General features: G+C 41.2%; 1 protein-coding gene across 1 annotated transcript in view; it reads right to left on the bottom strand.

The window, feature by feature from the left end:
• The window catches only part of DLC1 (DLC1 Rho GTPase activating protein), a 371,700-nt gene that overhangs the window by 187,822 nt on the left and 168,695 nt on the right, over nt 1-15,183 (bottom strand). Inside the window, exon 5 of the mRNA XM_005864066.2 lies at nt 4,329-4,362. Within this exon, the coding sequence (XP_005864128.1) occupies nt 4,329-4,362 (34 nt within the window). The remainder of the gene's footprint in view (nt 1-4,328; nt 4,363-15,183) is intronic.

The raw sequence follows: 15,183 nt of genomic DNA on the forward strand, positions 1-15,183 counted from the left end.
AGAGGTTCTCTGGCTGGATGTGGTGGCTGGGGTAAAACAAAGAAACGAACAAACATACACAAAGAAACAGAAAGAAGAGAAGATACTGGTAGGTATACCAGTGAGACTTGTGGCAGAAAACAGATGCCACATTGGGTAAACTGAGGGAAGTTTAGTCAGAACTATTTATAAAGCTGCAGGGAAACCAACAGGGCAAGAGGAGAGAATGGTTGTCAGCACCTGGAAGCTGGTGTGGAAAGGGCCACCTAAGAGAAGCCAGGAGGCCACACTGGCCCCCCACCTGCATCTCCTGCCCTGGCTCCTCACTGGTGGAATGGGGGAGGTATATGGAGGGGGGGCAGCCCATTGATTTTGTGGACCTCAGCCTCCAGGGCACAGAGCAGGGAAAGCAGGGTGGGGCGAGGTGGGTCTGAGGGGCAACATGGACAGATCCAGTGCAGTACATGACACTGCATCCAGATTACACATATCAAGCAGGAAAGTTGGTCCTTATCCTGTAGGGAGAGAAAGAACATGTTGAAGCAGGAATTCAGATGATCAGGTCGTGATTTGCAAAGACAACTGATGAAAGTGTAGGGAACGGACTGATGCAGTGATAGGAAAGGCAGGGAAACCTGCCTGGACACTGCTGTGAAGTGGGAAGTGGAGGCTGCGTTCAAGCAGAGGCAGGGAGACTGGACAAGGGCTGATGAGCAGGCAGTGCTGACAGGACCCGGTGCAGGAGGTGAGGGGTCCGGTTACCTCGAGGGCTGGGATGCAGGGAGCCATAGGAGAAGGGGACACAGGCGAGGCATTTCTCAGGGACTAATCTTGGTGACAATCAAAGATGATCTGTTCACCAGAGAGAATTTCAGCCTAACAGGCCTTCCCCAGGAGAGGGCAAATAGGACCAATCTGTCTCTCCTATGAGAACCTCCATCTGGATAAACTCCCTTAGAAGTTTATGGAGAAGGCGATCTCTTTCTTTCACACTGAGAGCTGCTCAGCTCTTAGCCGGTGCCCTGAGGAAGTGCTTACGAACAACACCTGGCGTGGAGCAGCCACTCAGCTAGCTTCCATTTGGCTTGTCCACACGATGGTTATAAGCTCAGCTAATTATCATAAAACGCAGCTACCATTTTGTAGGACCTGTTTGCACCAAGCATTGTTGCCTTACAACAGCGTCTCTGTTTATACTCAAGAAATGAGGAAATGAGGAGGTTAAGTAACTTGCTCAAGGCCACACAGATAGAAAGCAGATGTGCTGGCAAATATACCAATGACATTGGGCCTACTCGTCAAGGGCACACAGACCCTCGTTGCGTAACAGAAGTTATTTGAAAACTTTATGTGTTGGATGTATTGATACTTGTGTGATTAATTCTGATTTTTTTAAAAAAACAAATGAATTGTATTCTATTTCAGATCCCGAGAATGCCCATTGTGACAGTTTGTGGAAAACAATATTTTTTATTTCCTTCTTTTCCTGGGAAGCTTTCTGCATCAGCTGGGTTAAGGAAGGCTCACTGGGAAGAGGAAAAGGAGGATGCTAGCCTAATAGAATATTCTCAATTAGAGTTTGAATTCCTTCAGGGCAAGGACCATGCCTTAGTCATAATTGCTTTCTTGAGGGAACCTAGTACGATGCCCAGCACATGTTGTAGTTCAGTAAGTGTTTGTGGAATGAATGAACGAATGGGAGGCTGTTTCGAAGTTGTTTCCCCTCGGAGTCTTTTGCCATCACAAGGTGGGAGACAGCAGCACCATTGATCCCACTAGGCTTCCTTTACCTAGGAACATGGACCAGAATAGAAGGCGTCCACACAGGGGCAATCATATAACTGCAATTCAAGAGTTATGAACGGAATGTAACCAGAATGATTTCGTTTAGAGCTTCGCAAAGCCTGGTGGAGTTGGTTCCAGTTGGCTTGGAGGAGAGGTCACACAGATTAAAAATAGGCTCTCTCAAGAAGGAACAATAGTCTACATTCACTCAGCAAGACAGAAAAAAATGGCAGGCCTGAGGGGCGGGTAGGAAGCTTAATCCTATTTAAGAGCTCAATTAACCCCCAGAAGATGGAGTGGGTCCTCTGCTTTCATCCTCATTCCTCTGTCTAGCAGAGCTTAAGAATAGAGATTCATAAAGATAGGAATAAAGAGATTCGCATTTGTCTATAACACTCAAATGTTTTCAATATTTTAAATAGGGCATAATAGAGTTTAGGAATACAAGAATGAGATTGCTTTGACTGTTACGGTCCTTAAAAACTTTTGGAGTAAATCATATTCTCTTTTGAACTGTCAAATCTGTTACCATTATTAATTAAACATCCAAACATAAGCCTTTATTTTGACACAAATTCTCTGATATTTTAAAAAAATATCATTCCTTTCTTGCATTTATATTATCAAACTAAACTATATTTCTTCCTAAGCAAATCAGCACATTCTCAAGAAATCAAAACAAAAATCTTTTCTAGAGTAAATCCTAATCATTCTAATGTTTTAATATGTAAAAGGAGGGTTCTGCTCAAATCATCTCATCCTGGGTTAAGTATCTGAGATGGGGCCTCCAGGTGACTGGGACCTGGGAAGATCATACATGTTAACTGGTGGGTCTGCGTTTCACAGATCATCTTGTGGCAACTCTGTGAATGGCCTTTATGAACACTTGGCGTTTGTTGCCCAGCAGTATAGAAATGACCGAAAGAGATATTAAATAAAGAATGACAGTTAACTTTGTTTTTGTTGTTCTCGAGGAGGAAAACTTCCAGGATTGTGATAGAAAGTGGTGGTTGCATCATATTTGTACTCTCTGTTTAATTAGTTCCTTGTTGTAACAAAAATATCTTTAAAATAGTTGAGAAGCTTGATTAAAAGAGGGGCTCTCCCTATCAATCTGAAGGCATTTAAGTGGCCTGGGAGAAGAGAACTCGGCTCTCCATCCCCTCAAGCAATGACATGTCCATCCCTTTTTACCTTTCCCCACCAGCCCAGAATTTACATTCTAATTTCCTCCTTGAGGTCTGAGAGAATTTGCTGATGTTCTGGAACAAGATGACAACTTTGCCCTGTTTTACACTCTGGTTAAATTGCAGCTAATCTTGGGAATCACAGAGAATGTCACAACCAAAGATAAAGCGAGACTTTAGGTGAATTCCGTTTCCTTTGTGATGCAAATGACCACTTCACCACTTATTTCTTTGTTCTTACTAGATAGCTAACACAATCTATTTAAGATATTAGAGCCCTGGAACTGTAATTTAAATTTGTTCAATATTTGCTACTCATCCATGTAATACCGTTGCATTGTTAAATTAAACAGCTTCCTTCTTAACTGACGCCAGTTCAGTATTTTCCTTCCATTCCGAAGGGTTACCTTTCAACATATTAGCATGAAGAAATCAGGACGAGTCTAACATAAGAGAAAACTTAAGCCACGGAAGGAGACAAACCATAAAAACTTTTGCGTGAAAACTATCTAGCCACAAACATAAGATCACGAACTAGAAAGGGAACATCCCCTGCATAAAAATCGCATCAGACAAACTCCAAAGCTTCATTACAAAGTCTACTGAAGTCATGCCATTTTTTAGATAATACTATAAACTTTCAATATGGCTCTTAAAAATCACAAGTGTCTAAGAACTAAGTGATGTGCTTCACATTTGGGAGCACACTTTTAATCTGTATTATAAAAACCTATTGTTATTACACAGGACACATAAGACAATATTGAGGAAGATCCACAGATTTTTTTAAAAAACACATAATCCCACCAATTTAACTCTAATTTTTCGTATTCTGTTTTTATCAGACCTTATCCATTTTCCACAATACTGTTAAATAGTTATAATGATAGCACAAAGCACAGAAAATATTATAATTATTTCCAATATTATTCCTATTGCTTTAGAATTATAATTTTGATGGTATAGCATCTGCTTTAAATAAGTACATCTTTTCCTTTGACTACTAAATAAGCTACTTAAGATTAAAAAATAAATATTGATAATTATTAACAACCAATTTCCAAAGACCATTCTCTAGCACAGTAAACAATATCTCATTCTTTCCCTCAAGAAAAAAGTTGTGGTTGCTATTCATTCATTCCACAAACACTAGTAGGGCTACAAGAAGCACACATCTCATTCTAGTATGATGAAATGCTATATTAGAAAACCACATTTTTTTACATTTTGAACAACACAATTTATTTTTCAGTAATTCAACAATAATATTTGTGCAAAGATTGATGAGATCAACACACCTTTAATGAAATGTCTACATGAAGATGCATTTTCACTCTAAAATAGATAGAAAGAAAAATAAACCATATTTCCACTTACCAGCCATTTCCTTCTCTGAAATACCTGGGATAGCCTGAAAAAGAAAACCAAAGTTACAAAATTGTGGTATTATTAGAAAGAACCATCAAATAATATTATTACAAAATTTTTAAAAATCAGAAAGCTATATGAGCCAGCAATCCCACTTCTGGGTATATATTCAAAGGAAATAAAAAGAGGAAATCAAAGAGACATCTGTACTCCCCTGTTCATTGCAGCATTATTCAGAATAGCCAAGATATGGATGTGATATATAATGGAATATTATCTAGGCATGAGAAAGATAATATTCCTGCCATTTGCAATAACATAGACCTTGAGGGCATTATGCTAAGTGAATCAGAGTACATAAGTGGTTACCAGGGACTGTGGTGGAGGTAGGGTGGGAGGTTGGAAGGGTTGGGGGATGGGGGAGGAAGGAGAGGTTGTTAAAAGGGTACAAACTATCGGCTGTAAGATGAATAAATTCTGAGGATGTAAGGTAAACCATGGTGACTACCGTTCATAATATTGTAATATATAATTGATATTTGGTAAGAGAGTGAAACTTAAATGTTCTCATAAAAAAAGGGCAAATATCTGAGGTAACGGATGTTAATTAGATGTAAACAATTCTTTCACAGTGTATACATATATCAAATCACCACAAGGTGTACTTGAAATATCTTACAATTTTATTTGTCAACTAGAGGCCCAGTGCATGAAATTCATATACCGGGGGGTGGGGGAGTCCTCAGCCCAGCCTGTGCCCTCTCACAGTCTGGGAGCCCCGCGATTGATTGCCCCAAAAACGTAGGCCCTGCCCACCTGGTTGGGGCTCTGCGATGGATTGCCCCCCCACAGAGGGAGGCCCCGCCCACCTGCTGCAGTGCTGCTGTCGGGTTGCCTGGGCCTCCCTCTTTGGGGCAATCGTGAAGCCCCCTGATTGATTGCCCCTCTGGCCGGTGGCCTGGTTCTCCCTCTGTGGGGCGATCATGGGGCAATGGCGGGGCCCCCAACCAATCGCATTGCACCCGCCTTGGCTGGCCTGGCGCCAGTGGGTGTCATAGCATGGTCCTCTGGATGGTTGTTCCACTATTTGGCCATTCGGTCGATTTGCATATTATGCTTTTATTAATATAGATTATACCTCAATAAAGCTAAAAAGAAAAAGAAAAATGGGAGTTGTGGAACTGTCAGCAAAGTTACTAGATCCATCTATAATAATTTTAAATCATCATGTAACTGTTTTCTTCTCTGAAGACAAACTCATGTTGCCCTTAAAGACACTGGTGATAAATGAGACTAAAACACTCTTTGAATTTGGGTAGAATCGTTGGAGTTCATTTGTTTTGTTCTACTTTGGGAGTCCAAAAACGTAAATTGCTTACTCGGTCTCTTCCATTTTAAATCTCTGTCCTTTTCTTCACTGCCCAGAACCTTCCCCTATGAAACAGGGAATCACTCCTAGTTCACCAGGTTGCCGAGAGGACTGTGGTAGCTTCCAGAAAGCATACGAGATCCTGAGGAAAAGGCAGCTGCTCTGTTTGTTACTATGGGCTTTGGCCCAATGGGCCTAAGCCTCTCTGACATGAGAGGTCTAGAAGTTTAGTTTCCAGCGTATTTTCTATCACTATCATTATTTTAAAAATAGAGTTTAGAATGTGATGCTTACAAAAGACTTTATAGTATAAATGTCTAGTTCTACTGTTTGTGGAGACTCTAAAAATACTTTAGGAAGTTGGACTTCTGGTTCCCATTCACCTCAGTTATTCATGTATAAAATACAGTTAGCATGAGGATACTAATTTGTACTGGAAACCTTTTATAAATCTGTCTGACCTACTGGGATTTGATGCCTTCTACCCTACAGCCATTGATCACACAAGACATCCACAAGTGATGTTTCTCCCCTTCTTCAAGGAACAAAGTCCTTACAGTTGGAGTAAGAAAAATAGACACATGGGTAACCAATTTTGTTGTGTGTGTGTGTGTGAGAGAGAGAGAGAGAGAGAGAGAGAGAGAGAGAGAGAGAAAGAGAAAGAGAGAAACTTTACAGCAAAGTTTCCCTACAGTTTTGGTGATGTGTTTTGTTTCTATGTGTCTTTTTGGAAAGGATTTAAAAATGACATTAAATCCATCCTATGTTATATATATATTTAATTTTCTTAATGTTTTATTTTTATTGATTTCAGAGAGGAAGGAAGAGAGAGAGAGAGAGAGAGAGAGAGAGAGAGAGAGAGAGAGAGAGACCTCAATGATGAGACAGAATCTTTGATTGGCTGCCTCCTGCACACTCCACACTGGGGATTGAGCCTGCAACCTGGGCATGTGCCCTGGCTGGGAATTGAACCGCGATCTCCTGGTTCATAGGTGGTTCAACCACTGAGCCATATCAGCTGGGCTAGAGATCACAGCTTTTAAATTGACTTATTTTTGTGTGAAAAGAAAATAAACAACAAAACAAAACAGTAACCTTTTCATTGTCAAGCTTGTCAAGGTTGGTGATAGATAATTAAAGGATGTTTAATGAGAAAGTTCCTTAGTATATGAAGAGCTAACTAATACTTATTACTACATTCTTAGTATGTGCCAGGCAAAGTTTTGAGCCTTTACTCCATAACCTCACTCAATCCTTAGAACAATCCCATGAAGTCCTGGAGAGCAAAGCAACTTGTGTGAGGTCACAGTCGGTCCTGGGAGACAGGGCCCAACCACTGGCACGCTGACCTCTGTGGTCACTGACACTATTTTCAAAACACTAAAGAGCAGAAAGGTTTGAAGAGATCCCATGATAAGATACTAGCTTAGATCACAAAATATCTGTGCAGGCAGAACTGTGATAGACAGTTACAAAATCTCAGTAAGCTCTCTCTTCTTACAGCTAAGGCCATAAGGCAAATTGAGTGTCTTGCTCCACATTACAACTTGACCGGTGACAGGCCTTCCTTATTTTATTCTATTTGATTACAAAGTATGCAACCGAGCACATATAAGTAAATATTTAATAAAATGTTGATGAGCTGCACCATGAAGCAAAAATATTTTAGACTCCGTACAGCCTGTGCTAATGCTTCATGGAGCCAATGTCAATTATTTTAAATCGCACCACGTTCTGCATGATTCTTTAAGCTCCCAAGGCTCACTTCCATATTATGAGATAGAGCAAGGAACATCAAAGTTTAATGTAACCTAGAATTTGATAACTTCTCTTTTAAGTAAAACCACATATTAATATGAGCTGGATGTCCCTCAGCTGAATTATCTTTGAATTTGAGGTAGAATTGTCTCTTTCGAATATGGTTTATAAATAATTGATTGAGTTTGTGAGATTTCCCAGGGACGAAAGAAATTAAATATAAAAAAAAATACTGACACTTGGTTCTCAATTAATTAAAGCTATTTGTAGATTCATATTAGATGCCTCCCATTATTCTATCTACAACAACCTTTAATGAAGAAGTTTTCATCTTTGTGGAATTCATATCCAATTAAAGAAGATGTGTGAAAGATAAAGAATAGATCCATGCAGTGGATGCTAAATGACAATAATTAACACCACCACTGATGGGCTGTTAACAGGAGTAGGGATATAGTAGATAATTAGGACTACCCAAGTGAAAATGAAATGGTTTTCTTGGGCCTCAAACCTTCAGGAAGGAGGCGCTGGTCAAAGTCCCCTCCCCCCCCCTTTGACATCTGAGAAGAGAAATGGTTAGGTTTGGGGTCCATGTCCTGAGGTTCCTTATTGTTATGTCTGTTGCTTAGTAAGAAACATTCCATGCAGGCTGGCTAGAGAGTCTGGTACAGAGTAAGTGTTCATCAAACATTTGTGGAATTAAAATACCAAATGCATATTTGTATGTACAGTTTAAATAACATGTATGCCTGCTGCTTATGAGAAAGCTCCCATAAAAGGCATATTTTGGAATTCATTAGGGGCTTTTGTTAATAGCTGCCACATGTTTCATTTGAACTGTATCCTCAGGAAGTGATTTAACATTTCTGGCAATAAAGCAATTAAACAGGATTTTCCTGCTGGCCATATGGGTTCGCTGTAACTTCATATTTTCTTCTCTCATTTCTCAGTGGAACAAAGGGAAATCTACTAATAACTTCCAAATGAGAGAAAAAAATAATTCATAGTCTTTTGTTATTATTCTTCATGATAGTCAAATGATAGAATAACAACCTTTGATACATGGTCATACTGACCCTCCAATGGTTCTCCGCACGTGAAGATTTTCATTTAAGTTAATCTGCTAAGGTGTTTTACAACTGAATTTTTAAAAAGCCATTTAAGAAAGCGCTTTTTTAGGAAGAGGGGAGGAAACAATTTGCTCTCTCTTAATGAGGTCTTTAAAAGCTGTGTGTGGGAGCTCAGGCTGTGTGTGAGTCTGTTTGTGTTTTGGGATGTAAAAAATGGCTGGGGAAATGCTGATTTTGACATGCTTGGCGGAAATGTTGGAGACACATGTTGATTCTTTTGATCTGTGCTAGGATGGCTTTCTGCACTTACAGGGGGGCCGCAGCCGAACACCTTTTAGGGCCTTACACTAACTGCATAGAAGCTGCTGACATAAACAGTAACTAAGTAATAGATGTCGTATCTGGATCTTTTTAAATCTAATGACAATTGAAACATTCTAATTCATCCAATTTCTTTTTGATGATTTTAGGTGAAAATTGAGAATGATTTTCTCCTTTAATATGTTATTTTTATTAATATGCTATGTTCCTCATCTATATCTATATCTATATATCTATATCTCCCCCCCCCTCTCTCTCTCTCTCTCTCTCTCTCTCTATATATATATATATAGTATTCAGGCTCACAGAATACTACCATTAAAAGGCCCTTTGAAAGCTAACCCCTTCCAACAATGGGCAGCTATGACAGACTGAAAGTTTCCATGAAGGGATTCATTTTCATCCCGCATTAAAATAAAAAGCCCTACCATTAATTTTGTGCTTTCTCTCTTTACAGACAGTGCTTGTTTTGCATGTTTTAAAAAATATTAGCGATGTCACACAGAAGTTTAGGGAATATTCTGTTCTTTTCTATAGAGATTTCCTCCATTTGCCTTTTTAAAAATTGCAGGAACCAGTGGCAGAGTAATGTATTCCTTTCCTTTAAAAACATTCACTTTTGTTCCCACAAAAATATCTTACAGAGAAATTTAGAAAGGGGTGATTATGTCCTCAGAAATTTCAGGAAAGCCTCCCTCAGCGATGGAATAGCTCTGTCTCAGATGAGGGCACAAGAGGCCATTGTGGGTACAATGGGCAGCAGGAAGGGTTTGGGGCTTCACATTTTTGGGGGGAAGACATGAAGGACAACATAAAAAAAGGTGCATTGGAAAATGGGTTTGTTTCCATCTCTTTATTTAAAGACTCTTTTGAAATCACTCCAGTCTGCGATATTATTAGCCAGTCAATGATTTCTGTTTGCTTTCATTTGAACAAAGAAGTTCATTGAAAAGCCGTGTCTGACTGACAATCTGATGTCATCCCTTTTGGTTTACAAAATACTTCTCTAGCTATGAGAGTCATCGCTCCTTCATTGAAAATAGAGGCTCTTCTTGGTGGGCAAAATTTAATATTATTTAGTCCTGTTTCCCAAACTATAGCACTTTGAATACCACCTTCACAATTTGTACCACATACCTGAATTACCTAGAAACTATTTATTTAATAATTTTTAAAATATTAAATTTAAACACATTTCAAAGGGGGGTCGGGGGACTGGGTGAAAAAGGCGAGGGGATTGAGAAGTACAGATTGGTAGTTACAGAATAGTCATGGGGATGTAAAGACCAGCATAGGGAATATAGTTGATAATATTGTAATAGCTATATATGGTGCTAGGTGGGTACTTGGAAATATTAGGGGGAACACTTTGTAAAGGATATGATTGTCTAACCACTATGCTGTACACCTGAAACTCATACAAAATAATATTAAATATAAACTGCAATGAAAAAGTACACCATTGAGAAAATACAAAACATAAAAAAAACATAAATACATTTCTTTTTTTCACGTGACTTGCTTCAAATAATAAAAATAAAACACATAAATTTATGGGGTTAAACATTTGATTATATTATTCCTAGTACACGTTAACCTAACTACATGTAAGGAAAAATGACATTTAAGACAGGTGATTTATTCAGTGAGCAACTGCCTCAGAATGACTGCTTATTTTTCCTGCTGGACGATGGTAACCAGCAAGTCATCTGCCCTTCGGTGCTATCCTTTATGTCGTCTTATTCTTCCTAGTGTCCCTCATAATGGGTTTTTCCCCGTTTTGTCCATATTCTTATTTTCCTAGCCTGAGTCAGAGTTTTCTGCTGGTGTGTAACCCTCGTTCTCGCTCTACCTGAAGGACATTGCAAAGGCAACTGTCCTCGCACAGTTTATCACTCCCCACTGTTTGCTTTAAAATGCTTGAACGATGCTGCTCCCTCCTCCTGGAATGCTCAGCGGCCAGCTACGTGCTGTGCTCTCAGATCCTCAGCCTCGTGGGCCCAGTTCTAGTTAATTAGTTAACAGACACATATTGAGTAACCACTACATGTGCAGTCTTTTACCAAGTGCTCTGGTGGCACTAAAAGAAATAGAAGATCTGCTGTAAAAATAAGGAATCTAAGTGTGAATTCAAGACTGAAGGCTAAAATGGAAAATGATGGGTATGAACAAGTACTAGGCTCCCTGCTGCCACTAATTAGCTCTGTGCCTTTTGGCAGGTTTCTAGAACTCTCTGAGCTCAGGTAGAAATAATACCTACATCTCAAGGCTATTTGGGGATTAATTGAAATACTGCACGAAAGGGGATTAACATAGTACTTATCCCAGAACTCCCTAAGTGCAAATTATTCCTATGGTTGGATCTGTCATTGTGACATAAAAACATGACTACATAGCCTGGCCAGTGTGGTTCAGGGGTTGAGCGTCGGCCTATGAACCAGGAGGTCGCTGCTCAATTCCCGGTCAGGGCACATGCCCGGGTTGCAGGCTCGATCCCCAGTGTGGTATATGCAGGAGACAGCTGACCAAGGATTCTCTCTCATCATCGATGTTTCTATCTCTCTCTCCCTCTCCCTTCCTCTATGAAATCAATAAAAATATATTTTTTTAAAAAGTGACTACATATTTTATTCTGAAATAATTCAAAGGAGAATAGGTTGTCTGTCTCTGCCTCCTCCTCCACCTTCTGTCAGATTAACTTGTTTCCTCACGTTCATTCCTCCTTTATTTATTTTGAACTATTTGTAATTATTTACTGTTATTTTGAAAAAAAATTCTTATTTTTTTTGTCAACTATTTTCCTTAAGTTGCCCAGTTTGGAGGCCACCATTCTTAGCCCTCACCCTTAACGTGAAGCCTGTCACCAGGCGGGTCTGTTCTTTGCCCTTGTAGGTATAGGCAAAAGATACTATCCATCCCGAGTCCTTACAAAGGAGTTCTGTGCTCCCAGGTGTGTGCATCCTGGAACATCAGGGCCTGAGGGCATATGTGGAAGTGACCCTTGTACCAGAAGATGCACAACTTTTATCTTCTGTCCTTGTGGAACCTTGGGTGACCTCTGAATGGTAGAGAATAACTGGTAGAGAATCACTCACATTTAACCAGACACCTAATGAGATTTATACTATATCATTTTTCTATAATTTCATACATGACTCAGAAATTATGTTATTTACCTTATACTTTTATTCATTATTTTAAAATTTTATTATTATAATAGAGGCTTGATGCACGAAATTCGTGCAAGAGTAGGCCTTCCTTCCCCCGGCTGCTGGCAACGGCTTCCCTCTGGCACCTGCGACCTGGGCTTCCCTCCTGCCACTGGCAGGCACCCGGGACCCAGGCTTCCCTTGCAGCCCTGGCTTTGTCCAGAAGGACATCCGGTCTAATTAGCATATTATGCTTTTATTATTATAGATTATTATATTTTTAAAATCTTCACCCAAGGACATGCTCATTGATTTTAGAGAGAGGGGGAAGGAGAGAGAGAGAGAGAGAGGGAGAAAGAGAGAGACACACACAGATACACATCAATGTGAGACTGAAACATCGATTGGTTACCTTCCCGAACATGCCTTGACCTGAATTGAAACTGCAACCGTTCAGTGTACAGGATGATGTTCCAACCAACTGTGCCACACCAACCAGGGCTATTATTATTATTTTCATTATTTATTACTATGTTTATACTGTTACCCACGTTTATGGACTATAATATTGCCTTGTCTGAATGTACCAGTTTATTTATCTATTCACCTATGGAAGGACATCTTAGTTGCTGCCAGGTTTTGACAATTAATTATGAATAAAGCTTCTATAAACATCCATGTGCAGGTTTTTGTGACTTACATTTTCAACTCCTTTGGGTAAATACCAAAGAGTGAAATTGCAAATTGTATGGTAAGAATATGCTGAGTTTTGTAATGTTCATTTTTCGATGACATAAAGTTACAAATAGCTGTATCACTGTCAGTCAGGGTGGGTTTGTCTTTCCGGCTCCTATGGTCTTGTCTAGTAGGTGTGAGGTTCACATGCTGAGAACAGTTCTCACTTTAATGTAATGACTAGTGATAAACAGACTTTTTTTCCCAACCCTTTCCAGATGTAATCTAAAAAACACCTCCCTTTTAAGAACAGCAGGCAGGCTGCTCCCTGGTCTAACGAAGTACACTCAGACATAAGTGCTTAGGGACAGCTAGCTCCTGATTTCTGGTGGTGACAAAAGCATCTGGCACTGCTGCCCTACCTGTCACTTGGTGTACCTGCCAGTTTTGCTCTGGTGCTTGCTGGAGCCAGCAGGATCCTCAGAGCCTGCAGGGCAGGAGGGAAATGTGGGTTAGGTGTATGTGAAATATGCATATGAAATGTGGGCAAGGAGAATATTACTGGGGAGACGACCAGACCTCAGTTCTTGTTTTCTTGAGGGAAAGAGTTCAATCAAGAGACAAAGTTTAGCAAAGTAAGAAAGAATTCATTGGTTGCAGTAAAGATACACTTAGGACAGTGAAAAAAGGAAAGGACTAGAAGAACTAAGAGGAGAGCTTAGGCTGGGCTGCTTCAGCTCACTGAGAAGTCAGAGAAAAGGGGGCCTTGGAGACAAGTTCAGGGGTTAGCCCGGGACAAGCTGCAGCTGCCTATTGCTCCCCTTGTTACAAGTCTCATGGGGTCCCTTAGAGGGAAGAAGCGGGGAAGGGAATGGCATGGGCATGCTCCCCTGGAGGGACCTTGGTTTCCTGAAGTGTTAAAGGTTGAGTGTCTAGGGGAGGATCAATAGAATATTCATCAGTTTTATGCTGCTGTGCCAAAATGAGATTTTATTCTGTTAATTTCTCTGTCTTTGGGTATAGTTAGCCAATGGAATTTAATGGATTTCTGTTATCTGTCTCCCTAAGTAGGGTGAGGTGATTCAAACAATTTTCCCTCTGGTTAGAGAAGTGCAAACCATTTACTCTTAAGTGTCCTTGGTTTAGGGAAGATAGAATTTACTAGGTGGCTGCAAACTGCTGTTTAACTGTTTTTAGTCTTAGTTTACCTATTCTGCTTGTCCTGGAATTTTCCTAGCTTCTTACTATGCTATGACAATTGGAGGAGCAGTTCTGCTAGAGACTGTATAGAGTACAAGGGTGTTTCATTATCCTACATAATAAAAGGGTAATGTGCAAATAGACCGAATGGCAGAACAACAGAACAACCAATCAAAGCGTAATATGCTAAGGCTGCTCAACTGCTCGCTATGACGTGCACTGACCACCAGGGGGCAGACAGTCAACTGGTCGACCAGTTGCTATGACATGCACTGACCACCAAGGGGCAGATGCTCCAACTGGTAGGTTATCTTGCTGCTGGGGTCCAGCTGATTGGAACTGAGTGAGATGGGCCATAAATGCCCTGGAGCCCTCCCGCGTCCTCTCCCCGGCCTGATCATGCACTGGTGGGGCCCCTCAGCCTGGCCTGCACCCTCTCGCAATCTGGGACCCCTAAGAGGATGTCAGAAAGCCGGTTTCAGCCCTATCTTGCAGGACACTCCCCTTGGGAGGGTGCCAGACACAGGGCTTATGGCTGGCAAGTGCTCCTGCGGCAACACAAGCCTCTCCCAATTGAGACTGATTTGGCACGAGCCAGTGGCAGGCACAGTGGGGCCGGGATGAGTGGGAGAGGCAGGTAGGAGCTGCAGGCAACATTGGACTATGGGTTTTAGCCCGATCCCTGCAGGCCACCCAGAGAGACCTCACCCATGCACGAAATCATGCACCAGGCCTCTAGTTTATCATCTCATATAATAAAGTGGTAATATGCTAATTGACCATCACGCCTTCACAAGATGGTGGTGCCCACAGCCACAAGATGTCAGCACCCAGTTCCCTCAGCCCTGCTGGGGGGCAGCAGGTGCATGGTGTGGCTGGGCCCATTCCCTGGTGGGTCCAGCCGCTCCGTGCGTCTGCTGCCAGAGTCCCCCAGTCCCCTCGGTCCCGCAAGCACTGAATTTTCATGCGACCATTACCTTTTCAAAAAATCCTTACCCAAGGATATGATTATTTCTTTTAGATCATCTGTTCTCGGGGAAAAGGCCTAAGCCAGCAGGTGGGCATCCCCCAAGGGTCCCAGACTGTGAGAGGGCTCAGGCTGGGCTGAGAGACCCCGCTCCCCATGCATGAATTTTCATGCACCAGGCCTCTAGTCTACACTAATAAAAGAGAAACATGGTAATTAGCGTACGACCGCTACCCTTTTCATTGGCTAATCAGTGAGTATATGCAAATTAACTGTCAGCCAAGATGGCGGCCGGCAGCCAGGCACTGAAGCGAGCACGAGGCTTGCTTGCTGCAGACTCCAACATTCCCCGCCT

The sequence above is a fragment of the Myotis brandtii genome, unplaced genomic scaffold, assembly GCF_000412655.1.
Source record: "Myotis brandtii unplaced genomic scaffold, ASM41265v1 scaffold185, whole genome shotgun sequence".
Lineage (NCBI taxonomy): Eukaryota > Metazoa > Chordata > Mammalia > Chiroptera > Vespertilionidae > Myotis > Myotis brandtii.